A 27199-nucleotide genomic window follows, 5' to 3' on the forward strand; every position below is an offset into this window, starting at 1 on the left:
GTAGATATATTTGAATACGCATTTCAATGTTCGAAGAGAAAAAAAATATAGAGATCTAAAAAATCCTGCTCATGAAAGAGAACACTTATGCGTACATAACGTTTCAGCAAAGAAACGAGTGCATACGAAATTATAGTGAAATTATGATGATTTTTGTTCAGAACGTTGAATTACGCATTATAGAGAGAAAAATTATACTACTATACTACTACTACTAAAAGAGCGACAGACTGTGCTGCTATTATAGACATCTCAATTGTTGCCTTGGCTCTGTGCCGGTGGCATCAAATCCAATGCGGCCGAAATATTGCCATTGACCGACTGCAGTAACTGTGTTAACCAGCCGCCTTCATTGCTAAAGCCCATAGCTACCATAGCATGTATAGCATTATTGATAGTAGGATCTGTTAAGGATGGAAGAATTAATACCAAAAACTATATACTACTTTTGCATTTCAACCTTACCTTTGTGATAAACGAGCACAGCTATATTCTGGGTTTTTGGTGTAGCGCCAGTGTTAACAGATGGCATGGTATTGCTGTTAGTCTGCCCATTTAAGACATCAGAAATTTTAATGTTTCTGTCGATTTTGTTACGCTCCATTTCCCTTACAACATGTTTCTTCAAGTCCATGCTGAGTTGTTCAAAATTTATGTCGGCATTTGGTTTTGCACTTTGTACAATTGGTGTTGATGCAGGCGTTGTCGGTGTTATACCTACTGCACCAGGTAAATCAATTTTCTCAATAGTTTCTGTCGAGCTAGCAACAGAAATATTGACTAAATTTGTTGTGGACTCGGCAGTTTGGTTGTCAATCATTTGCCAGTCATTTTCCTCGCTTTCTGAACGTTCACGCCTTGGAGCACGTGCCTTTTCAGTGATCTTTGTTGTCGTATCAGGATTAGTTGGTTCAACAGTTTTCTCAGTATTTTTGGCTGCTTCGTTTTTATTTGATTTTTCTGCTTCGGCAGACTGCTTACCATTTGCGCTCATTTGAGTGCTTGTGGAAGCTGTTGAGCCCATTGAACTTTTAGCTGAAGCTGAAGAGGTTTTGCGTGCCTGATAGCCTGCACCAGAATATGCAGATGCATAACTGTTGTCATCAGCTCCATCCATTGGATCAAGCATTTTTGCGAACATACCACTGAAATTATTAAGCAACTGTATTCCTGCTTTCATAAATTTCGGATCAATGAATTGAGCGAAATCTTCTAGAGTCGGTGTAACCGGAACCGAAGTGTTGTCGTTTGATTTGTTGTTAGTGTTGCTTGAATCAGTTTGAGATGTAGGCGTTGAAGTTCCAGTAGGTGCCTATATATTTTAGGAAATATAATTTACTTATATAACATTGATTTCTTCACAGAAACTTACCATATTAAAAGTTGGCCTTTCCCCAGCTGTTCCTACATCTGCGTTATCTTTAGCAGGAGCTCCAGCTCCTGTGTTGAACGTTGATTTCAAAAAGTTTGCTGCAATTTGCTCTTCAACGGTTGCTGTTATTTCTGCAGCCTGCTTGTTTACTGTGTTTGCTACTTCAGCTGCTATTTTAGCGGCTGTTTCACAAGCAGCAGCTGCCTCACCGGCGGCTTTAGCCGCTTCGTTTGCAGCATCAGCTTCCTTTGCCTTTGTTGTGTCTTTCTCCCTTGGTGGAGTAGGAGCTGTTGGGGTAATGGGATCACTTTCATCCATTTGCCTATAAGTAGCACCACCTTCGGCGAGATCGGACATCATTTCATACATGTTGGACAAAAAGCCATTGCGCATTTGACGGCGGTGATGTTTGCGTTCGTGATGATGATGTTTCTTAGGTTCTGCCTCAGCATTAGTACAGTTGTCATTTGCTGTAGCAGTTGCAGCTGCTCCAATATCAAAAATTGGACATCCACCTGCAGTTGAACTCTTACGTTCACGCTTTGCACGGCGGCTGTTGCCCCGTCCACATGGATTACTTATCCAAGCTTCAATTACACTTGGCGAGTTCTCTTTTGGCATTCGTACCATCATATGTTCCGGGTGCATGTGTTTGGCTTCACAGTTTTGGCATAAATCGTAATTCGGGCACTGAATACACTTGTAGCGGAAACCAAAAATTGGGGACGAACCACAGGCATCACATTCTACGCGAGCGTGTAATACAGAGAAGGTCGGATCGTCATCGTCATCGGCTTCGGCTTCGGCTTCGGCTGCGGGTTGGGCTTGAGCATCGCATTTGTCCTGAACATTGAACGTTTCCTTCCACTGCTCCAATGGTGTGATGTACAGTTGTAATCTATCCATTCGTTTGAAAAGGAACAAATCATAATCCTCTTGGTTGCAAATGTCAATTTCATCGCCATCTTCATCTATTTAAAGGGAAAATAAAAACCAAGTCATTCCCTATTCTTTACTGGAAATATATTTTTGAGAGCTAAATTTAGAAGCAGTGCACAAATATACATACAAAATATGAACTGAACATCTGTAAATGAGTCATACTATATATAGTATGTATACTTGTTTTGTTATGAAATTGTGATAAGAAAAACGAGGCATACATACACACTTCATTTACACCCGTTGAAAAACATCAATATATGCTAACTTTTCTGTGTGAATCAAACAATTTTACGTTTTTCTAAGAAAAATTTAGAATTATATGCTGAAAACATCTTCAGTTTATGAAATAAAGGTTTTATCCTAGGAATTTAAGCGTATTTTATTAAAAATAATATCTAATGGCTGAACTCAACATCGTTCTTAAGTATTTTTCAACGGCTGTATGTATACGCATTTGTATAAAAAACAGATGTTAACTAGTAGTTCCAAATTTTAATTGCAGCTGTATGTACTCACCAAACCACGCAGTACTAAATTGAAACCTTGTTAAGTGGCGCTCCTCAAACAGTTGTTTTGCAATGGTTTCTTTTAACTCATTATAATCTGTAGATGGATTCTGGATATATATATTTAGTTTATTAGTTCCGTCATCGTAGGTGACTTTCAATAAATTAGAAAAACGTTCCATTTTTTTATTATTTGGTACGGCTTTTTTATGTTAAGGATTCTTTAATAGCACAATATTTTCCTTGGTCTTTTTTTTGGTAAACGTTTGTAGAATTTATATTGAAAATATGAACGCTGATTTGCTGTTGTAAGAAACACTTCCTGACGGATCGAATTACTTTCAAATTATGTGCGTATCCCAGCTCCTTCTGAAGTTTATATACTGCGCAGTTGGGTTCTTGCAACTGAAAACTGCCTATACCTGCTGGTTTTTCTTGATATGTATACCTGCGAGTATTTTCGTGAATGTTCTTCTGTTCAAATTCTGCAACTCACTGAACAATGTTCAAATTTCTCTCTCTTTCTAGTTCAGTATACATATATGTAAAATAACCAGCTTTAAATATGCAACTTCATTTGTTGAGAAGAAAACTATACCGATGATTGTGAAATCGTGTACGATGACGATAATATCAATGACTGCCAACTTAAAATACACCGATAGATATATAAAAAGTTGGTACGAATGTTACGAAGCAGCAGATAAAAGCAAAACATGAAAATGGCTGTTTCAAGCACACCGATTGTGAATGATAATAAAAAACAGAGTTGATATGACGGAGAATTCTGAGATAACAAGTTCACAATAGTACAATATTCTTTTTTGTAAATTATTTAATAATAAGCAAATTTGTTTACTATATTTAAGAAACATACATAAGATCAGTAAGTTAGTATTTCTAAATCCATGAGTGAAGTAAATAATACAAAAAGTTTTCAATAGAATTATCTTTTAAATATTGCGGAGGGTTAATATAAAGCATAGATTAATAACTAATTCATTGTATTTCGGAGGGTTAATATAATTCATAGGCTAATAACAAATTCATGTTATTTACGTTTATTATTAAATATTTTTTGGATATATAAAGAAGAACTGTTTTATAAAACATATAGAAATTATTCTTGTATTCTCGTTGAAATCTATAACATCAAAACATTGAAAAACCGATCGAAAATTTTTGAAAATAAATTTTACAGTGTACAACATCCATAGTGCGAAAATATACATTTCCGGCTGTTAGTTGTTATTGTATTAAGCATACAAGGAAGGAACGGTAGATGCCGTTAGATCGACTATGATTATTTTTGTCATGGCTTTCGTTCTCCCCCAGAGAGGTGTCCGCCTAAGAGAGGTTCATTTGTTTAAAAGTTTAATTTAGTACATGAAAATATGTCCACTCAAGGGAAGTGTCCGTTAAGAGAGGTTTCTCTGTATATACATTACGCCTCTATTGTGGCATTCTATGTCAAATTAGAATTTAATATTTTAGTTCACTGCCGACTGATTTAAAATACCTCATGATTTTTCGAATAATGCCATTTTGTGGGCAATATAAATTGGATAGATTTCGCACATCTCCTCAGATGTGTCAAGAAACACGGAGTTTGTCAGGATGTCCATATTTTTACTGCAGTTATATCTTACACGGATAGACAGTACTCTGGAATTCAAGTTGTCTTGTCATCTTTTGATGTATCGGGGTACAAGTGTTCTTAAAAGGTTTCGGACGGGCGTTGGACTAACTAATTTTTAGTATACAGTTGAACTTCCCTAACTCGAATCACAGTAATCCACACAAAATTTCGAGTTATGGAAGGTAATTTGAATGAAATACTTCTATTGCCAATTCAAGATTTCGAGTTATGGTGCACTTCGAGTTATAGAAGTTCGCTTTATGGAAGTTTAACTGTATATCAATTTAAATAAAATATAAAGCCCGGTGTAAATATTATTTTAAGTTGTCTATCAAAACGTTTTTAGGATATGAGCTTTATAATTCCTAGAGGATTATATTATTAAGTTTGTTTTCCGATTCATATTCACAACTAATTTAATTTTCACATTCGAAACATTTCAAAACAAAACATATTCGAAACATTAAAAAAAAATTAAGCTTTTAAGACAAGACGGAAAAGTAAAGACTGCGCAACACCTTTTGCAGGTGTTTTCTACTATATTCAGATCCTATTTATACAAATACTTAAGTTTAGGCATGTACCACACATGTGGCAATTATAAATATCGTATATAATACTATAAAGTGTCGAAACGTTCATTCCTGCCAATCGTCAGGCAGATGTCAGTTTTTTATATACTGATATTTATATATATACCATATACTGGTATATGAAATGCCGCCTATTTTATTTAATTTTTCACAAATGCCACAGAATGGAGATAAAAAGCTTCTTGTGTAGCGTGAAAATTTGTCCAGAGAAAAAATATATTTTAATGGTATAATCAGTTGGTTGCAGGGGTTTCAATAGCGAGGAGGTTCTTGTATAGACTTCGAAAATTTTATTTTTCAACTTAGGTGTCTAATAAAGTGTGCTGATAAAGTAGAATTGATCTCATAAATTGCGAATTGGCGACTCTTATCAAAAGAATGCTGAAATGTTGCAAATAAAGACATTAAGGTTTGTTCTGCGTTCGCAATCCGGAGGGCGTTACTCTGATTGTATTGAAAAAAGAGAATAAGAAATAATTAGATTATTAATAATGGTAAAATCGGTTTTCAGAAATTTTTTTATTTTTGGAAGTTGCTTTTTAATTGAGAAAAGTTACTGATAATAATGCAGAAATCTTCCAATTAAGGAGAGAGAATAAAAAATATAAATAATGAGAATTAAGAGTATAAATAAATATAACAAAATTGTTTATAGTTTAAATACCAAAAAAAGTGAAAAAAAAAAAATTAAAAAAAGAAAAATACAGATAAAAGAAAAGCGGGGTTATATTTCGCTAATGAGCACAATGAACTCTTTTGTGCGTAAATACTTGTGCAAAAAATAAAGAACTTGAAAAAAATAGATAAATTTGCAATATGCGAAAATTAATTTGGGCGAGGCTGGGATGTGATCATCGCCATGGGATTTGAATACAAACAATTTGTCAACAATTTCCGCGATTTGAGCAAATTGTTTGATTTAGGTGATTACAACAAAAGCTAATTGCATACAAATGAAAACAAAAGTATATATTAATTAAATCGCATTTGTTCACATAAAAGGGTTTTATGAGTCATTTGAATATGTCAAATTACGTTTAAAATTTATTGTTCGCGTTTTAAGATGTGTGAATTGGACATAATGGATTTATCGCCTTTTTGGTAGAATAAAGGCAATTGACTAATTAGAGCATGTAAAAGCAAAATTAGTGCAATCAATCAATGAGTGAGTTTCATAGAAAATTCTTTACTTATTTCATCAAAATAGTGCAACAATGTAGAAGAAAATTTTAAATTATTGACATACACATACTTTATTCGATGACTGTAAGTAACAGCTTGCATTTTTTCAATTCCCATTAGTTTAAAACTACAGCTCTTGCTGTTTTCATTGGCGCTAGTGAGCTTCTCGTATGGCGCCGAGTTACCGTCCTCCCCAAACCCCTCTGAGTCCTCCATAATAGCTAACGGTACGGAAATTTTGAAACCCCTAAGTAGTGGCAATCGAATGGAAAGCTTGAGAAGCGAAAATGTGGAGGAAAATGTGGATAACGATTATGACGAGGAGCAGGATGACGATGATGACGACGATGACGATGAAACCACAGTAGAAAGACCGAGGCACTCACGCAAAAGGCTCATTAGTATAATAAAACGGGTGGGCACAACATATACTTGGGATCGCTGGGAAAAGTGGACTAAATGCAGCAATTCCTGTGTGCAAATTCGTCGCAGAAAATGTATTGAACGGTGAGAGAGAAGAGGGGTCTGAAATTGTTGTATAAACTTTATTATTTTACTTTCATAGATATTCAGTTCCACATCTTTTGGAATTCAAGATAAATATTACATCCACATAATATAATTACCGACCCATTTGGATCGAGATCTCAGTTAAATTTTTGTTGTAATATACAGTTGAACTTCCATAACTTGTAGTTCCCCATAACTAGAACTCTTGAATTGGCATTATAAGTAAAATTTCATACAAATTACCTTCCATAATTCGTAGTCTCCCTAACTCGAAGTTTTTTTTTGTAGATTATGGTGATTTGAGTGGAGGAAGTTCAACTGTAGTTGGTTCAAACCTCGTAAAATTTCAACTTCTAGATTCTTAGTTCTAGTTTTATTATATTTTGAGTCAGAGAAAATCACAAAAGGATGAAAGAACACATTTCGACTAAGGTTCTAGTTTTAATCCCTATCGTAAATTTGGGTATCTGTGTTTTAATATTTTCATCAAGTATCTTATTTTTTAGCAAACTAAATTCACTTGATGCTGCTCCAATTGATCGAGAATTCTATCCAGAACCCAATGGCCCCACCGGCTGTCGAGGTATTATAACACGTTTTCGCCTTTGCAAGGACGAAAAGTGTAAGGCGAATAAAAAGCGGCAACGCGATGAGCAATGCGCCGCCTTCAATAGAATACCATATAAAGACAAGTTCTACAATTGGTTGGGTTACGAGAAAGAACACAACGAGTGTGAGCTGTTTTGTCGTCCAAGTGGTTCGGACGTATTCGTGAGCATGAATCAATCGGTCACTGATGGAACCACCTGTGGCAGACCGGCAGTATATTACACACACTATTATCGACGTAAGGCCGTGTGTGTGGAGGGTATTTGTCGGGTGAGTAATACTAAAGTTTAGTCTTTTAGTATAAGATTAGTATAAGAAAGAGTCCGTAGAAAAAATCAAAATTGATTCCTTAATTTTCCACGAATTTCTAGTAGTAATATTTTCTTATTTAATTTTGACGTCTAATATATCTGTGTACGTCTCCTCTGCCTTCTTAACTAAATTTTGTTCTCACATTAAGTGTTGGTTACAGCTTGGCTTGACCTTTTACACCGTCTGACCTTCGCCGCTTTTATTCTATGGTTGATGAGTTTTCTTGATAAGAATGAAATAACATAGATTATGCTGTAATCAATACTTTAATGATTACTGTATGCGAAATCGATTCATTCATCAGCTAATAGTCGTAAATATAATAAAAATCGTGCGCCTCATTGTCGGGTGAGTCGCCTTGGTCAAGCGATTGAGCTTTGACGCGTTTGATCGCTCCGATCGTTTTGATGATCTCTCAATTCTTCTACACTGAATGAACGTGTAAAAGTTGCTAAGGAAAAATTACACACTTGATTAAATTTGATTGAATTTGGCTGATCGATCAGCTGGTTGAGTCTTACAACTTGGCGTGTCTTGCTTGCCGGCTGCATTCTAAGCATCATTATCATTGCCAGCGTCATGATGCTGAGAGTTTCCAATGCGACATCGGCCTTTGTTGGTGTCTTTTGACGGCCGATCGTCGTGCATCGTCACAAAGCTATCACGATCTGGTCGGCTCATTTGCGCAACGATTATCTCTAATTTGTTAAAATGTACATTACCGTGTACGCTGTGTGGACATGATAGCGTTGATAAGCCACAGGCCGTTTGGTGCAGTTGGTCACGCCGTGGCCGCTGCGGTTGCTGGCCATTCTTTGCGCTACAAAACTGTGCGAGCTGCCGTTGCGTTCGCAAATCATTTAAATGCGGTTTATGATGTGCACACTTTTTTCTTTTATTTTTCCCTTTTTCAGTTTTATTTGGTGGCACTTTGGCCAATTGGCACTTAGCTGCCAGCCGCTCATTTGTTGCGATGGTGCTGATCTCGTGCCGTAGTCGGCAACTAACAAGATCACCCGTCCAATTTCAGTGGACTAAAAGAATATTACGAATATTTTTTTTAGAGTTTTGAACTTTTGATCTCATTGTCGCGTGCGAACGTGTCTCTCGTGGTGTGAAGTTAAGAGTGCTGTGAGTTGGTTAAGTATAAGTGGGTGCAGATTTATTAAATATACATCTGTATGTATTACTCACCGACAAAGCACTACGGCGAGGAAGAAAAGGAACCAATCTTTATAAAATATTCTTCTTTTTAGACTGATTTGGTAAGACATTTATCTCTTTTTCGAGTGGGCTAGATAAGGTTCTATATAAACCTTCTGCCTTTCACTGATTCATTCTTTTACTACTTTGTTCTGGAGTTAGTTTTTACAGTTCGTAATTCAGCACTGAATCAACTTTTCGAAAATTTCTCAGGAATCTCATTTTTTTCATTCCGAAAATTCAGAAGTCTACATAATGAGTGAAAATGCAAACTTGTAACTCGAAATATGATTTTTACATCTTAACTGTAAATGTAAGCTTCAAAATACAGTTGAACTTCCATAACTCGAACTTCTCTAACTCGAAGTTTTTCATAACTCGAACCCTTGAATTGACAAATTCAACTTTCATACAAAGTAACTTCCGGAACTCGGTAGTCTCTCCAACAAGAAGATTTTTTGTGGATTATGGCGATTCGAGTTAGAGAAGTACAACAATCTTTGGGCGTTTTCGGTAGCGGCGACATTTATGTGTACAAGTATACGAGGTGTGTTCAAAAAATAATGGGATTTTTTATACTGTCGCAAACTGTTGCACAGAGTATTATAGTTTTGTTCACATAACAGTTGTTTGTGCCACCAAGAAAGAAAAGAGTTAGATATGGGGTTATATATATATAAATGATCAGGATGACGAGTGGAGTTGAAATCCGGGTGTCTGTCTGTCCGTGCAAGCGATAACTTGAGTAAAAATTGAGATATTTTAATGAAACTTGGAACACATGTTCCTTGGGACCGTGAGAGGGTTGCTTTCGAAAATGGACAAAATAGGTCCACTGCCGCGCCCACAAAATGGCGAAAACCAAAAACACATGCAGTGCCATAACTAAGCCATAAATAACGCTATGGAAATAAAATTTGGGACAACGGATCGCACTATGAAGGGGCATATTTGGATAAAATTTCTTTGGGTAAGTGGGCGTGGCCCCGCCCCAAATAGGTTTTTTGTACATATCTCGCAAACCAATAGAGCTATATAAACCAAACTCTCTGCAGTCGTTTTTTTAGCCCCTTCTTAATACAGTCCAAAAATGAAAGAAATCGGATAGTAACCACGCCCACCTCCCATACAAAGGTTAGGTTGAAAATTACTAAAAGTGGGTTAACTCACTAACGAAAAACGTCAGAAACACTAAATTTCACATAAGAAATGGCAGATGGAAGCTGCACTCAGATTTTTTTACAAAATGGAAAATGGGCGTGGCGTCGCCCACTTATGGATCAAAAACCATATCTCAGGTACTACTCGACCGATTTCAATGAAAGTTGGTTTGTAATAGTTTCCTTACATCCCAATGATATGTTGTGAAAATAGGCCAAATCGCTTCACAACCACGCCTACTTCCTATATACCAGAACTTTGAAGACGATCTGAATCGTTTACTTTACAATATATAAAGCAAGCACTAGTGAAGATATCGGTGCAGAACTTTTCACCAATACTACGTTTATAGTGTGGCAGCCCCATTCAAAAAATCGCCAAAATCGGACCATAGGTTTTCAAGGCCCCATATATCGAACACGACGACCTCGGTGCTTCTAACCTAATATTAGGGTTTCCAACTTTCAATGGACTTTATACAATATATATGACGAATATGTGGGTCAAATAGTTTGTTATATTAATTAAGTTAAATAAATAAATTGCGAGAGTATAAAATGTGCGGTTACACCCGAACTTAGCCCTTCCTTACTTGTTAAATTTTTAATTGTCCAAAAGCTCTAGTCATTGATTACTTTGTCTGTAGGAACCGCCACATTCGCCAGAAAAAGGCTATGCCAAAAATCGAGTTTCGACGTTTGGAAGAAGCGCTGGCATAAGTGCATGATATCGAATGGGGACTATTTTGAATTAATATACACGAATGCAATAAACTATTTTTTTTGAAAAAACGTAGGCTTTAATTTCTGCAAGAGTGAAAGACTATGCTTTACTTGCACTCACAGATTGTTCAACAACGAAGATGCTTGTAATTAACTTACTTATTGTCGTTGCTACTTAGGCCTGATTTACAATAATAACACCATTGTGTTTGTTGCTATTGTTGTTATTATGGTATTATTATTAATGAATACTTTCGAGGCATCTGTGAATTACACGCACTACTTTTTTTACGACTTTTCAATATCATTGTTGTTGGCTTTTTCACACAACCAACACAAACTTGACCTCACCACCCTCTCCCACAAACGGCGCTGGCACTTCAAGTTCACTTGGCGCTTTTTCTCGCTGCTTTTTTTCTGTTAGCTTTGTATGTCTTTCTTTTAGCAGGCGTTGTTGTTTTGTTGTTGCTTTTCGATTTTTCACTCATATGTATTGGCCGCCAATAATTGTTGTGTTACTTGGCTATTGTGGCATGTGCGCTCAGACATACATACAGTTGTTATAGTTGAGATCTGCTAGCGCCTTTGTTGTTGTTGTTAGTTGTTAGCTACAATAGTTTTGGCATCAACTACATACTATGGGATGCTGCATTGCTGCGCTGCGCTGCTCTGCTCTGCTCTGCAAGCGTGCGATTGCGGCTCTTCATGAAGATTTTTGTGTTGTTTAGCCATTGTTGTTGTTGTTATTGTTGTTTTTATTAGTTTTTATGTATTTCTGTTATGATTTGGTTAGCCATTGCTCGCGCATTACAATTGTTATTGTTTTTGCATTTATCTTATGTGTGGATGTATGTATGTATGTATCGCTTTGTGTTTTGTGTGTGTGATTTTTTCGCTTTTAATTTTCTTTCTTTTTTTTATTTTTTCAACGCGCGTAGTAGATACTATATGTTTTTCGTGTTGAAAAATTCGAAATCATAAATTTTTCTCGCAGCCCAACTCATTCGCTGATGTTTTGTCAACCGCTCAACAACGTGTTGTTAGCCAGTGTTCGGTGTGTGTTCCGGTAAACTGTTTGACGGTATTTAGCGGTCAGTGGGTGAACTAATGAGTTATTAATTGAGTTTAGGCGCTAAAATGCAAATGCTGCGAAGAATTAAAATTTTGTGTGTGTGTGTGTGATAAATTGCAGAAATTAAAAATCTCATTAGAAGTCGTTAAGAAGACGACACATTTTCGTTAATAATAAAAAAAAAATGTGATGAAGATTTGAAAAATATACAAATTGATTTTTTCAGAAAGGAATTTATTATTAAAAAAAATTAAGTCATGAAAATATTTCTAAATATTTAATTGCTAAAATAAAAAAAAAGTATTTTTTTTTATAAAATACATGCATATGTACACATAAATATTCAAACGCCTAATCAAATCCAGAATTTTTTTGCTCACGCGATAAAACTACTCTCACTGTGTACTGCTCTGTATATCATATGTGTATATTCAGTATAATAAGTGCAAGCGTTGCGTGCACTTAAACGATCCATTCAACTGTTTAACAGTACGTGCTAACTGACACTAAATACTTCTTTGACAGTTTGATTTCATTATTACATACATACTTCCATACATAGCTACATGACTCTATTTCGATATACGAGTAAATATAATTTTATTCATTAGATATAACTTGTGAGGAGAAACATTTGCATTTTTGTTGCCAGATTTTGTTCCTTTTGCTAAGAATGTTGTTAAATAATGTTTCCTGTCAAGCTGATGCTCACTTCAGAATCACAACACAATGAGACAGAATAGTCAGCGAAAGTAATTCAACGACCAAGTCTAGACTTTAGAGACTTTTAAAGTCCAGCATCAAGTCCAGGCAAGGTTTTAAGCAATGTAACTGTATGATATATATCTAACTTTTTGACTAAATGGGTTGAAATGAATAATATTTGAAGGCGATAATACTAAAAATGTTTAATTTTTCTCATCTCATTCGATATTAGCCGCCTCATAAAATGTGTGATAGGCTCAAAGCTCTTCAGCGTTGTGTAAGGGTCTTCTCTGTGATCTATGTTTAGGAGCATTACAATGGACTGGCACCTACAGTCAGTCCAACGCGAGACTTCTAGTGAGAGTCAACCTTTGCATAACTTAGCCGCCTCATAAAATGTGTGATAGGCTCAAAGCGCTTCAGCGTTGTATAAGGGTCGTCTTTGTGATCTATCTTTAGTAGCATCACAATAGACTGGCACCTTCAGTCAGTCCATCGCGAGACTTTTAGTGAGAGTCAACCTTTGAACCTAACTTAGCCGCCTCATAAAATGTGTGATAGGCTCAAAGCGCTTCAGCGTTGTGTAAGGGTCTTTTTTGTGATCAATGTTTAAGAGTATCACAATGGACTGGCATCTACAGTCAGTCCATCGCGAGACTTGTAGTAAGAGTCAAACTTTGAACCTAACTTAGCCGCCTCATAAAATGTGTGATAGGCTCAAAGCGCTTCAGCGTTGTGTAAGGGTCTTTTTTGTGATCTATGTTTAGGAACATCACAATGGACTGGCAGCTTCTGCTGTCCAAGTGGGATTCATCGCGAAACTTGTCATGAGAGTAAACCTTTGAACCTAAGTTAGGTCCTATAAAAGATCTTCGTTTGGAAAGAACAACACTAGAACTCCATTATAGAGGCGCAAGTTAAATCTAATACTCAAAATTACTTTCAGTTGACAGCAGTTACAGCTAGCAACCAGTATCTCATCCGAGATCTTGGCATTAAAATTCGATTGGATAATTAAAATTTGCTTCAAATCAGATTTAGGTTCCGTTTAATTTGGAAACACAATAATTTTCTTTGTTTCTCGAGTCCTTCTCTAAGTTTAGAGATTAAAGAAAGGCGCCTGTTATCTAATAATTCTCTAGATATTGTGCTTACTGTGTTGTGTTGATGTTGAGGAAACTCTTTATTCGCAAATGAAACTCTCTGTTGTCTACAGAAATCCATTGATTGTACGTATAATAAATATAGGCAGTTATTAATGTGAGCTTTAATGCAATTGCACTAGCAACAATTTTCTTCGACAAACAATTGATATTACAATGGAAATAAAAGCAACTAATTCGACTCGCCCACAATGGAAAGGCGTTCAAATCGGCATCAAAACGCACAAAAAATTTCTTTTTTTACCAAAAATTTTATTTTTCACCTACCACTTCGACAGCGTCTTTACCTTTCGCTTTGCAAGTGAGATTGAGTGCACACATGTACGTACACATAGTATATGTGTTTATGTGCGACGTTGCAATTGAGTCTGCGTGTGTATGTATTTTCGTATAGCGGCTAATTGTGTTTGGTTATTATCTGTTGCTAAATTATCTGTTGACGTAACATCAATATGTTTGGTGAGCACAAATAGCAAACAGACAGAAAACATAAGACAAATGGCTAAACACTTTGACCCACGGCGCAGTTTCACACTCATGCCTATACTTTCCGATATACAAATAAACATTCATCATCTTATGTTGTATAGTATATGTATATATTTAAGTGTCGGCTAACAGTAACAGTTTATCTGAAATATTTATTTCTATTTACCGTTACATTGCCATTTTTACTTCAAGTCTTGAGTTATAATAATAGTGAAGAGTTGAGCTAAGTGCGTTGTCTACTGCTTAATATAGTCTGAGTTATCAGTGCAATCTGTCTGGGAAATTTGTATAAACACGCCGAAAAGTGCGTAATGAAAATACAAAAACAAATACAGCAACAAAACATTAATTCACCTCGATTTAAGTAACATGAAAAAGTAATTAGCCAAATTTTAATTTTTTTTTATTTTTTTAATTTTTTATATTTTTTTTTAATTTTTATTTTTTATAAATTCGTTTAATTTTTTTACCCCAAGTTAAATGCATGTAAAATGTATATCCCGGAACAAACGTTTGTTATCTTTAGTTTGTTGGCAGGTGGAAGCTTAAATATTTATTTGATGGAAAAGATTAAATAAATTTCATATTTAATTTGGCGCGATTGCCAAAATGCCAAAATGTTTCCAATTCGTTTTCGTATAAACTTGCATTAACTTGAAAGCATCCGGGAAGTGGGCCAATGTATGCCTAATAAATTTCATTATTTCTTGTCTAAAAATACTTAAAATATATATGTATTTATTTTTTCGAATGATTCTTATGCTGAAAGCTCTAGAATTTTATCAGTGATTGGTTTCAAATTTGTTGAAATATTCAAAATGTTTAAAGAATGGATAAAAGCCCAATAGATATATAGACTCGATATTATGTTTGCCTTTACTTCAATAATTTCAATCAATTTTGTTTTAATAAATTGCATCAAACCTTTTTGACGATTTTTTTTTCAAAAAATAACGTAAATTTTCGTTTTTTCGACAAAATATAGTTCTGAGAGCGCTTCTTCCAATCGCCGAAACACTTATCAAACTCGATTTTTGAAGTAGCCTCTTGACTCTTTCAGCGATTTCGCGTAGGCTTTTAAAACGACGGCTATTTAAGGTTTTCTTTACTTTTGGAAATCAGAAAAAATCACACGGAGCCATATCTAGTTAATACGGAGGCTGGAATATCGTTACCAATGAAGATAGTATAAAATTGTTTCGGACTTCAGGGAGAATTGGACAATTGGACTCTCCAAACCCGTGAAATTTTAGATTTCCCACTAATTTTTGAACACACCTTATATGTAGCTGAAAAGCTCCTCTTGAGTTCATGATCTCATTCATTGAAGGAGCTTTAAGCTAAAGGAGCTTCTATAAACATAACAACACTGTATAGCTGAGTTGAACGTTCTCGGAGTGCTTTTGCTGAGACCATGTGGAAAATATTTGAAATCATTTAGCATTACTCTAAAGGCTTTTCTAAATCTTTAGGCGTAGCAAAGTGTTCTATAACCATTTCAGTATAATATTTTACTACTTTCTAGAAGGTTCGGTTCTACTGAGAACGATACCATAAAGCTTTACTATAATCTAAAGTAAACGGTAGACTCCATGTCTCTATTTATGAAATTTCTCGCCTTGTAAACATTCTTAAACTATTATAAAAGGATTATTGTAAAAATAGTTCGCAAAATAGTGCTAACAGCAGTTGACATTAACAAATCCCATGCTTAAACGTTTTTTAATCTCCGCAAAGCGAAAACAGCAAATGTCAAATATTTCGAAAACCTTGAAAGCGAAACATTTCTCACATGTTGAATGAGATAAATTTAAAAATAATCTTTATATTAATTCATAAATTTCTATTAAAATACCGACACAACGCACAGAAAGCCAAATGTCATTGTCGAGATGCCAGCGCTGCAGTGGCGGTGGCCGGTGGCGGGTGGTTAGCTCATCACCACCAACCGCTGCGACAAGCGAATTCGGGCGCGTTTGCCGCCTTTGCTGTGCGTAAAGCGGTCAATTTGAATTAAGTCATGCGTATATGCGGCCCGTTAGTCTATATGCCGTTATTAGTTTCAAATATTATTTTCTTTTTGAAGCAGCTAGCCAAAAGTGTTTGGTGAATGGCATTTTAGTGGGCAAATATTTATGCTAAAATTCGGACATTCTTTAGATTTTCGAGACATGAAAAATTAGACAATTTGCTTTAAAGATTTGTATTAAAAATAAACTATTAACATCTGTTGTGTAGTATAAGCCACTTACATATAAAAATAGGAGACAAAAACAAAAATAATTAGAATTTCATTTTTTCCAGAATTTTTTCTATATTAATTTTTTTATTGAATTCACTAAGCTGTAAAATTGCATATTTCAGTGCACACTTGATTTTGAACTAATTTTTCCTTTTTCACTTTACAAATCAGAATTTTTCTATATGGATGTAATATCCAAAACATGCGTGACTGCTAATTTTGTTGACGGAAAACCTTAGTAGCGGCATTTTATGGGCAGCTCATTGAACTTTACGATCGTTGCCGGCTAAAAGCCGACATTTTTTTATTCACATAATTTTATTCGGCAACCATATGGTATAGAAAGAACAACTGTAAACACACAAGTGTTAATATGTACATTCATATTCATCATATATTAAATATGTATGTCCATTTGTATGTATTCATATGTGCGCCATAAAATTGTAGAATTTGTGTTTTGTTTTGAGGCATTTTGAAAGCTTATTAGCTAACAATGTCAGGACAAATTTTATTTTTGAAATTTACGATTTGTTTATATTTTGATGAAATAGCGCATTTGTCATATGAAAATATGGTCTGTATAAAAAAATTAGTTTATTATTGTTTGTAGGGGGTCTTGTACGCTCAAAATATGTCAAATTTTTGTATTCAAGAAATTTTATATTTTTTGTGTCATGTTTTTTTTCAATATTTTTTTATTTACAGATCAAAAAAGTTAAGCTTCTTTGAGAATTTGGATTAAACAGAAACATAGTGGATTGTTTAATTGCTCAAAAATTAAAATTACTCATACGCCCTGTCATCATAATTTTGATATCTCATCCTAAGGATAGGGTCCGTATAATTGCTATGAATAAATATTTTAAATGCGTACGAATGCAAGAGATTTTACTATTTTTTTGCTTTTTGTAGCTGTTGGAGTGAAAGTAATTGATAAACCATAAATTCGAAAGAGCTGAGTTGCTTATAGAAGTGTTTAAGAACGTTTCAAATGCAAGCGAAATAATGAATGTCATCTTTAAGGATAATTGAGAATTTTAAGAACAAAATTTTACTACTGATTGTATTTTCCTTGACATCTTTCACAAGAGCGCGCTCTTCAAAGTGCTTTTCCCACAACAAGTTCGATATTAATACCCTCCATACAGCACTTGAGTTGCTCTATTTAATTACTGTTTAGTTGAACTCAGAAATTTATGAACATTTAGCTCACAGCTGCGTGTCTTAGAATTTGTAATTGAAAACTAAAATAAAATAAATTGCCTATATGACTTTGCTGCCACCATGAGTATTCACTTTCATTTACTTTCAATTAGAAATGCTGACTTCTGTCTAAAAACGCTCCAACTGCGGAGCAATCAAAGAAATTTCGTATCTCGCATAGTTCATGGCACCTTTCAGCGCATGTAAGCACATATTTTTGAATATTTGGTTGTTGTTAGTTAGAAGGAAAGCTTTTCGCCGGTTGGCCCACAGCCAAATTGACTTTTACTCTTAACACAAAATATACATGACCGATAAGTGGATCAAACACGCTGAAAGCAGTACAAACAGACATAATAGTACTCATATAGCTATCGCTAACATACGTTTGGCAAAATGCTTCCTGACCAACGTGCAACGAACGATTGAAATCAATCAAAATTCTATTGACAGCTCGAATGGACATATGGCTGGGCGATCGGTGATAGACGATCTGGTATGCGTTGAACGTGGACTGGCATTTCGGCTAAATATTTTTGCAGCGGCATAAACTATAAGTGTCTGTGGACTATTTTTTGTTTTGCGATATACTCGTATGTATCATACATATAAAGTAATGTATGTGGTAGTGTTTGTGAGACCACTCTATTGTCTCTTGTTGATTGACTTATCACAAGCAACGCATATGAAACGTAGCAGTGTAATATTTGTAAACTTGTAAATTTTGCTTTTTTCATCATCACTCAGTGGATTGAGCTTGAACATTTCAAAAGCGAAAGGTGACTGCACACAACTATTTGTCAGCGCTGTCAAAACAAAATTTGATACTTAAATACATGTTGTACGAGCTACTTACGTACACTTGTAAGTATACAGTAGTCTACATATATGTAAGTATGTCTATTATATTGCATTCGTCGTAGCATTCACCATTTCAGATATTTTGACGGCCAATATTTGTGATACCACCAATTTATGACAAAATATATTTCTGTCACATTTCACTTTGGCCGAAAGGCAGCGCGCGCTCAAAACGGTAACAAAAGAAGAGTCCCTGTGAGAAAAAAACGACAACAGATGTGAAGCAAATATATTTTCATATTTCGAATTTTCATTTTAAAAAGTCTTGATAAAATTGAATTAAAAGTAAAAATTTTGAAAGATTGCATAATAAATATTTTATTAGGTCTACAACTTTGCTACTGCCGTTTTCCAATAGATGTCTTTAGGGTCAAGCTCTGGTCGATTAAATCGATTAAATCGTTTTATATCGATCTTGGACATTTGTGCCAACATTAAACCAAAAAAATATTTGTAGAGATCTGTTTGCATCCCAAACTTATTCTCAACTGAAAAAATGTCACTTTTTGAGCCGAATTCTCGACATTTGTGGGAATGTCGATTAAATCGATTAAATCGTTTTATATCGATCTTGGACATTTGTGCCAATATTAACGCAACAAAATATCTGTAGAGATCTGTTTGCATCCCAAACTTATTCTCAACTGAAAAAATGTCACTTTTTGAGGCGATTGAATAACATTTTTGTAACCGTTTTTATACAGAAAAAGCCTTAAATTTACAAAAAAACGGCGGAAGCAAAGTTGTAGACTTAATAATATTTTAACAATATCAATTAATAGTTACAATTCTTTACCCACTGGGTCCTTGAAATCTCGCACCATTTCAATAGCAAACATGAAAGCACACACGACCATAAGCATCATTAGAAAAAAAATGTCATTGATGATCGTGACATTATTACAAACAATCGCTGACAGCAATGCCATGACATGCCTGTTGTTGTGTGACAGCTGTAAAGCTTTTGATGTCTTCATCTTTTGAATTTCTTCTTCTTTTTTTTTGCTTTTGCTCGCTGCACTAATTATGTGATTGTTGTCATGTTGTTGTTGACGATGATAATGCATATTCGCACTAATCATTTAATGACCTCTTAAATATTTTGTAACACACACTTTTTTCACAAAAATTTCGTTTTTTTCACTTTTTTGTGGTTTTCTTCAATTAATTGTGTGGGCGTCGAAATTTATTGGCGAAGTGGTTTTTATGTTGTGAGAATTTTTTTATTCGACATTTACTCCATTAATTTGTGGGCTAATTGTTCGTAATTAAGTGTGAAATGTGTTAGCGCATGCTTTTCTCGGAAATTTATGCCCGCTTTGATGGATGTACTACTAAGTTGTACTAATAAAATTTATTAAACGACTTAAATTGTTTTTTTTTTTCTTTTTCAAATGCGTTGGAATAAATCTGTTTTCGAACAAGTGGAGAAGTGCGAAACTGCACAAATGCATTATATTGTATTCTTAAATATTCTCCAGTACCAAACCAAAACTTGAGCTAGATGGGGTAGTTATGAAAAACAGTGCATTGTATTCTGCTATCCACATTTCGATGAATTAAAACTCGTTTTGCTTTGCAGATTTTGGACTAATTTTAATAGATTACCAGAGTACATTAGTACTTTGTGCTAGGTTACTGTTCATAGTATTGGTCTACAACTTTGCTTCCGCCGTTTTTTTTGTAAATTTAAGGCTTTTTTCACTTAGGAAAGAAAGCATTTCGATGAGCCTCAGCCGCACTTTTCTTGGAATTAAAAAAGAAAAGCAAAATTTCCCGCAAATGTCAAAAATTCGGCTCAAAAAATGACATTTTCAGATGAGAATAAGTTTGGGATGCAAACAGATCTCTACAAATATTTGGTTGGGTTAATGTTGACACAAATGTCCAAGATCGATATAAAAAAAATCGATTTAATCGACCAGTGCTTGAACCTATTGGACATCTATTGGAAAACGGCGGAAGCAAATTTGCAAAATTGACGGTACAGTGAGTGTAATGAATAACCTTGTGAAGAAGCTTTGGTTGCATGAATTGGAACAATTTGAAGAAAACATTGAGACTTAAGGCGTTAAACGGGTCTAGAACACTCATAAAAAGCGAAAAATGACAATTTATTCTGGTAAAAAAGGAATCTAACTTCACTGATTCAGGTTTTATTAAATTTTAAAATATTTTGATATAAAATCGGGCCTACTAGAACAATCTCCGAAATAATACTTTTCAAAAGGGCTTTCGAGTTTTGCATTTTCTAGAGAAACTGTATGACCTGAATGCTTCGGCACCAAAACGGTTTGAACAGGTATTTTGTCTACTAATCTACCAACTGAATGATAGTTTTGGGACCCTCAAGTGTACTTTAAGTAAAAAAAATCGATTTTTCGAAAATTCTAGGCTGGCGTAACCCTTTACCTTGTGGAAATGGATGGGTGGATTTTGAAAATTATTAATTTTTAATTTTTAAGGAAAAAACGAATTATTTCCTCCGATTCCTCTTAGATAGGTCATATATACTACATATTGTTCAATTTTAAGACTAAAACTCCAATGAGAAATTTTGGAAAATTACTTAACTTAAAATGTATAAAAAATTCGACTGCGAATGTTTTAATTTTCTATGCTAATGTGTTTTTAATACCCCCATAAAGCCATTAAGTATCTGTATGTATGTATATGTCAGTGATGTTGCAACAAAATACTGAAGATGCTCTTACTCTAAGAACTACAGCTGTCAACAATAAAAGCAAATATTCGAGTGTAAATGTAGATGTATATGTATGCATGTATGTTGCCCCAATGTAATCTGAGTTGTAAGTTCACTTGCACTTTGACATAATACAATTTATGAGCAATAATAGCGATATTCAGCGTCAATACTTAAAAGATACTTAGAACTCTTCGACGGTATTGAACTGCACTCTTGGGCAGATATTGAGTTAAATACGAAAAAAAATTGAAAAAAATTAGTAAAGAATTTCAAAATTTCAATATCAGTGAACTGTGCGATGTGCGCATCAATGTGGCATGCTTTTCTGGGCTAATTAACAAGTGATAATTGGGTCAGACCGATTTGCTGATAGGCGGTGGCTTTGCAACAAGTGCCATGGAGTGCCCTATAATGGGGTCACAAGTGGTTGTTGGTGATTTGTTGCTGTTTGGATGTAGTGATGAACTCAAGTGCATATCTATTGCTACAACACCACACTTGCCAATGTTCAAACGTTTTTATTGCCTACAAATTGAATGATATTTCGGCACTTCACGCTTGAGATTAGAAGTAACAAAAGCACTTCGGCTCAAGTGCACCACTGAGTTGTGGACAACGCCAAATATAGGAAGTAGATATTTCCTTACATTTTTTCATATTAGAATCTCTTTGCTCAGGTCTATGAAAATATGCTGAACTGCTGGAAAATATACAAATTTACCTCATGGCATTGCCACCAAAGCGATACTTAATTGAAATGTTAACGTAAATAACTGTATACGCGTTGCCTATAAAAGTCGAAAGCTCCATGCACAATGATTTCTTCGGTGGATGTGTAGCAATTCATAAATTGCCGACTGCTTGTGACATGACAGTCGCGCTTGGCGCTGGCAGTACACCTACCTATTAGAAGAACGTGTCTGTTTGTATGTAAGCCAGTGTGCCCAGCTCTGCCAGCCGGCGCTAAAAAGCGAGAATGGTTTAATTAAGATTTATGCGATTTGGCAAGCATTGGCGCTCAGCAACGCAACGTCTGTTTTTTTTCTTTTCGGTTTTTGCATAACTGAAAGCAATTGAAATACATATTCATATATTCGAATGCGAATCGATGAAATGCTTAAAAGCATACCGCAACGCCGTCCATATCAGCGAGTTACTGCCTCAGCGCTGGCGTGTGTGTGGTCCACACACCGGCCTATGTGGACTTGGCAAAGAATTTGGGGAAGTAGGCGCATTTTAGTGATCACTGGTGAATGCGGTGTGTGTGGTGTGTTGAAGGCGTTCACTGCTGGCTGTTGCCAACTGCGGTTGGTTGGTTGGTTGTTAGGCGGCCTAAGTGAGTTTCTGCATTGTTTTTTGTGCGAATAGTTAATTCATTTCCAACAGATTGCTTAGCGTAATTAATTGCCACCATATGCCACAAGCATGCCATGTTCTCACTTACTACGTACGCGTATAAAAATAATCGCATTTCGTAGGCCAATGTTGGAACATGAAAAAATAATTATGCTATTTGGGTCAGTCTCGATAAGTTAATTGAACCTTTGGTTATATTCACTAAATGGGTATATATTTATAGATTAGCTATATACATTGCATTTGAAAAAAAAAAATTAATGAAAATTTATTTTCCAATAGTTTTAGGAATTTATTAAAATAATCATAATTTATTATGCTTTCATGTGTATAGAAATTCCATGCAAACAACTCAAGCAATCTTAACTTTGACATAGAAGAGGAATGTACAATAGATATAGAATTTCACTGTGACATGAAGAGCCATGATTTCCAAGTTTCTTCTAAATGAGTTTTTTAAAGCTTCAATCATTTAAATCATGTAATTGATTTCATATATTAGGTCTACAACTTTGCTTCCGCCGTTTTTTTCTAAATTTATTTTTTTGGTATAACATCGGTTACAAATGTCGATGAGCCTCAGCCGCAGTTTTCTTGGAATTAAAAAAGCAAAATTTCCCGCAAATGTCGAGACTTCGGCACAAAATGTGACATTTATTTTGAGAATAAGTTTGGAATGCAAACCGATCTCTACAAATATTTTATTGGGTTAATGTTAACACAAATGTCCAATATCGATATAAAACGATTTTATCGATTTAATCAACCAGTGTTTGACCCTAGAGACATTCCCGCAAACGTCGAGAATTCGGCTCAAAAAGTGACATTTTCAGTTGAGAATAAGTTTGGTATGAAAACAGATCTCGATTTAATCGACCAGTGCTTGACCCTAGAGACATCTATTGGAAAACGGTTAATCATATGTTCTATATGTTGTGCCAGTCTTTAGTTCCAAACTGATCTTGTTTGGATCTCTATCCATGAATCTAGCGTTGAAACGAATCATAACACACATCAAAAAGAAAATGTGCTGAGTCTATCCAACAGAGTGGTTAGGCTCTCAACACCTAGGTAATAGGTATACTCGTATATTTCTAATGCTATCCAATTGTTGAACATCTCTAGCAGAGGTGGATTTGGGTGAATACTTGTACTCGTATGAACAATTTTATTCAAACTTCACTTAAATATCAATTGGGATATACCATCCTTTCTAAAAGAACACTTTGATAAAAACTTTTGGCTCCAGTTCAGTCATTATTGATTTAGAGCAGATAACAGTTCGCGATCTCTATATTCTCTAAGTCAAATCAACTTAAATATTTAGTTATACAATTTTCAGAAATTACTTAATTTTATAAGGATAAGTTTAAAGAGCAAAAATATATTCGAGACTTAATAAGGAAAAAAAGTGTTGGAAACGTAATATGATAATTTAAATACAACAACTTCGAAATGTGGAAATTCTTGGCAGTTGTTTTAGTTTTAAACTTGGTAAGTTCATAAACATATATATTACTCGATTATGCTTCTTTAAACTAAATATACTATGTATATTGAAATATTTCTGAACTCACTTGTTTAACTGCATTACTCCCAATTGGTTTTCTAGGCGGTTCATGAAAGTGGTGCCATACGCCCGGCCACCACCAGCGACGCACAAACAAAATGTGGTTCAGTGTTGTGTGAGATGGTCTCTGAGGTGTTCAGCAAAGCCAAGTTGAGTTATGGTTACAATTATGTGCACACAATACCAGCGGGAGCGATGAATTTAACGATCAAACAGCTGGCACGAAGTGATAATTTACTGGGTAAAACAAATTAGAATTATATAAAAACCGAATTTAGAAATTATAGATATAAATAATAAAACAATTCAGATATTATTAAATAACTTAAATCTAAATTTTATTTCTTTAGCACTCAAAACTACCGACGATATGTTCCTGATTAACGGTAACAATCGTGCTTCGGATAGTGGCATATTCGAGTATAATGATGACAGCTATGATTACAATCGCGAATTGAGCATAATCACTTCGAAGGGACCAATAAGCAAATCAGTTGTTCTACTGGTAAGCCTTTAACTGTAACAACAGACTCTTAGAAATAACTGTTATATTCCCCTCACATAGCTCTTTGTGCGCGGTCACAATACCGGCGTCAAATATGACTATACGCTTCCCGTACCGTCGGCTTCGATAACCGAGGACGAGGAGTTGCAGTCACAGTGGAACGAGGTGGGTCAGCCGCTGGACGACTTGGAAGAAAACAACATCGATGGCTCAGTTTCGGCGCAGATCGCACGCGCACGCGAACGCAAACGTCGCAAGTTCTCATGGAAGCTGCTTGGCTTCGGTGAATGTAATCGCTCTTGTGGACCCGGTGTACAACCACCTATTTTCCGTTGCATACGCGATTCACCGACGCGTTACTACTCACCTAAGCGCTGCGCCTTCGTCGAGAAGCCAGTCTTCAGTGAGGATATCTATCATTGCAATCGGGGACTGTGCGCCGCGTATTGGCGTGCTGGTGAATACGGGGAATGTAAGTGTGCTGACGGTGAGGCCGAGGGCGTACGTTCACGTTACGTGAATTGCGTGCAGGAGCAAAACAATGGCAAGGTGGAGGTAGTCTCCGAAGATTTGTGTGAGCAGGAGAAGTTGCCACAGTTGAATGAGACCTGTAATTGCCCGAAACTTAATCGGCGTAAGATCTACGCACGCGGACCCGACAAGACACCACGTGTCTTCTCGCGCTTGCTAGGCGCGCCGACTATGGTGCGCAGCATTTACAACTCAACCACGCCATTGCGGCGTCATCTGCGCGACGATCGTGTGGACAAAGCGGGCGTGTGGCTGATGTCGGGCTGGAATCAAGAGTGTTCGACCGATTGCGGTGCAGGTTTTGAGCATCGCTCGATCTACTGCGATCGCACGCCACCCTATACCGATCTGTGTGATTTACGTTTCACGCCAGAGCAGAAACGTATCTGTAGTGGGAGCCAACAAGCTGCCGCATGCCAGTATGGCACATGGTTCGCTTCCGAATGGAGTAATTGCACCGGTGATTGCTTTAATCTGCAACGCAAGCGTGCTGTGCTTTGCCTGCGAGATGGTGTGGCGGTGGATGAGTCGGAATGCGATCTGCTATTGCGACCGCGTGCTGTTATGAATTGTACACACAAGGAGGTGACGTTCTGCGGACCCAAGTGGCATTACTCCGAGTGGTCGGAGGTGAGTTTTTGGTTTTTATCGAAAGCATAGTGAGCTTAAAGCTCAACTTTTTTGTGTTTACAGTGTTCCCGCTCTTGTGGTGAAGGTGTTCAACGACGTTATGCCAAATGTCTGGAGTTTGATTGGAAACAAAAAGCAATGGTCGAATCGAGCAATTGTAAATATTTGGAACGTGAGCCGGTCTATGGAACGTGTAATGTGCAGAAGTGTGAAGGTAGGGAATCTAAATATTAAAGTCTTGGAATATAATGAAGTCGAAGTGATATAAGGGAGCTAACCTCCAAAGGTTTTTGGGAACGTGATTTTAGCTTGACTGGAAAATAGTCTTTCCAGCTAACTCAACAGTTTGTGTTAAACAATATTTTAAGTTAAAAACTGCATCGGAGCCCAAAATATGAGTTCAAGGTTCAGAATTCCCGACTACATAAATAGTTTGATGAACTGGTAACAACACATTCTCCGACTTTGTTGTCTTTCCTTGCCTACAACTAAGCCGGTACTGATAATCGAGAGGAAAGAAAACCCTCCCTTAATTGGCAAGAATTATACCGTCTCTTGTTGGCCCACACACAATTTTTACTCACGATTTGCAAACTTTACTTTACTTTTGACTTGAGATTAGTTACTTTTACTTCAGTTATTTTTTTCCCAGAATAGAGTGTAATTAATATACGGTCTAGACATACAAATTAAGAGTTCTTACTTCAATTTTTATTGCTTTCATTTAAACCACATGTATCTCTCTCTTCATTCTCTTAGAACTCAACACACTGTTCGATGTGGAGCGTGATACTTTGAAGCCAGTTGATCCACCTGTCAATTGCAAAGATGATGTGAGTAATTGTCAGCGAATAAATCGACAACGATTGTGCAAATTGCACTACTACAAAACTTACTGCTGTGCAACATGCAGCGGATTTGCTTAGTAAATGCGTGCGCCAACAACAAGTAGTGGAAATGTGTGGCAGTAGAGGAGTACAGACGAGAAAGTTTTGCCACAACAGCTGCGGAGAAGCACAACGCATTTAATTGTATTTAAATTATTTGCTTCAACGACAATAACTATAACTCTAACTGTAACAATAACAGTAACTATCATAACATTAGCTTAGCATTTAATGTAGTCAGTTTAGTTGGTAAGTTGCAAGAAAAGTTGAAAATAGAGAATTTTAGCCAGGGTAACAAAATTAAAAGAAGAAATCTATATGAAGCACATATTTGAAATTTTCATATTTAATTAGTATAGTTCAAAAATTGTTTGAAAAAAGTTCTTGAAACGCTAGTAAGTTTCTTCATATTATTAATTCTCGTATTCTCACTAACAATTAGAATTACAACAATTTAAAATGTCTTGAAAAACTAAATGTATGAGTACTAGCCTGCCGTAGCGGCAACTGTACAATCGAAT

The 27199-nt window shown here is 35.7% G+C and overlaps 3 protein-coding genes across 5 annotated transcripts; 2 read left to right on the forward strand and 1 right to left on the reverse strand.

Moving 5' to 3' along the window:
• Positions 1-58: 58 nt before the first annotated feature.
• Positions 59-3487, reverse strand: LOC105211427 (protein ref(2)P). The gene is made up of 4 exons (XM_011182834.3): positions 2834-3487; positions 1373-2343; positions 466-1312; positions 59-404 (listed from the first exon to the last, which is right to left on the reverse strand). Exons 1-4 carry the CDS (start codon positions 3003-3005, stop codon positions 253-255), a joined length of 2142 nt encoding a protein of 713 aa, XP_011181136.2. The 5' UTR covers positions 3006-3487; the 3' UTR covers positions 59-252.
• Positions 3488-5293: 1806 nt separating this feature from the next.
• On the forward strand, positions 5294-23821 carry LOC128920276 (A disintegrin and metalloproteinase with thrombospondin motifs 13-like). The gene is made up of 4 exons (XM_054227309.1): positions 5294-5464; positions 6358-6744; positions 7254-7626; positions 17134-23821. Exons 1-4 carry the CDS (start codon positions 5442-5444, stop codon positions 17155-17157), a joined length of 807 nt encoding a protein of 268 aa, XP_054083284.1. The 5' UTR covers positions 5294-5441; the 3' UTR covers positions 17158-23821.
• LOC105211428 (thrombospondin type-1 domain-containing protein 4) lies at positions 11750-26877 on the forward strand. 3 transcript variants are annotated; one of them, XM_054227307.1, is made up of 7 exons: positions 11750-11845; positions 23898-24049; positions 24168-24366; positions 24476-24630; positions 24691-25791; positions 25855-26005; positions 26551-26877. In XM_054227307.1, exons 2-7 carry the CDS (start codon positions 24011-24013, stop codon positions 26715-26717), a joined length of 1812 nt encoding a protein of 603 aa, XP_054083282.1. In that variant the 5' UTR covers positions 11750-11845; positions 23898-24010; the 3' UTR covers positions 26718-26877. The 3 variants fall into 3 exon arrangements, with proteins under 3 accessions (XP_054083282.1, XP_054083283.1, XP_028895566.1); XM_054227308.1 differs by having other exon boundaries at positions 11777-11835; XM_029039733.2 differs by lacking the exon at positions 11750-11845 and having other exon boundaries at positions 23889-24049.
• The last annotated feature ends 322 nt before the right edge of the window (positions 26878-27199 follow it).

This window comes from Zeugodacus cucurbitae, chromosome 3 (genome assembly GCF_028554725.1).
Source record: "Zeugodacus cucurbitae isolate PBARC_wt_2022May chromosome 3, idZeuCucr1.2, whole genome shotgun sequence".
Taxonomy (NCBI): domain Eukaryota; kingdom Metazoa; phylum Arthropoda; class Insecta; order Diptera; family Tephritidae; genus Zeugodacus; species Zeugodacus cucurbitae.

Bases quoted from the DNA above. Each gene is read 5' to 3' on its own strand.
- LOC105211427 (XM_011182834.3), bottom strand. From the start codon at position 3,005: ATGGAACGTTTTTCTAATTTATTGAAAGTCACCTACGATGACGGAACT. The intron at 2,344-2,833 runs GTGAGTACATAC...CCCTTTAAATAG, and splicing joins ATTTAGTACTGCGTGGTTTG to ATGAAGATGGCGATGAAATT. The intron at 405-465 runs GTAAGGTTGAAA...CATCCTTAACAG, and splicing joins TGTGCTCGTTTATCACAAAG to ATCCTACTATCAATAATGCT.
- LOC128920276 (XM_054227309.1), top strand. From the start codon at position 5,442: ATGTTGCAAATAAAGACATTAAG. The intron at 5,465-6,357 runs GTTTGTTCTGCG...AATTCCCATTAG, and splicing joins TTGCAAATAAAGACATTAAG to TTTAAAACTACAGCTCTTGC. The intron at 6,745-7,253 runs GTGAGAGAGAAG...CTTATTTTTTAG, and splicing joins CGCAGAAAATGTATTGAACG to CAAACTAAATTCACTTGATG.
- LOC105211428 (XM_054227307.1), top strand. From the start codon at position 24,011: ATGTGGAAATTCTTGGCAGTTGTTTTAGTTTTAAACTTG. The intron at 24,367-24,475 runs GTAAAACAAATT...TTATTTCTTTAG, and splicing joins ACGAAGTGATAATTTACTGG to CACTCAAAACTACCGACGAT. The intron at 26,006-26,550 runs GTAGGGAATCTA...TCATTCTCTTAG, and splicing joins TAATGTGCAGAAGTGTGAAG to AACTCAACACACTGTTCGAT.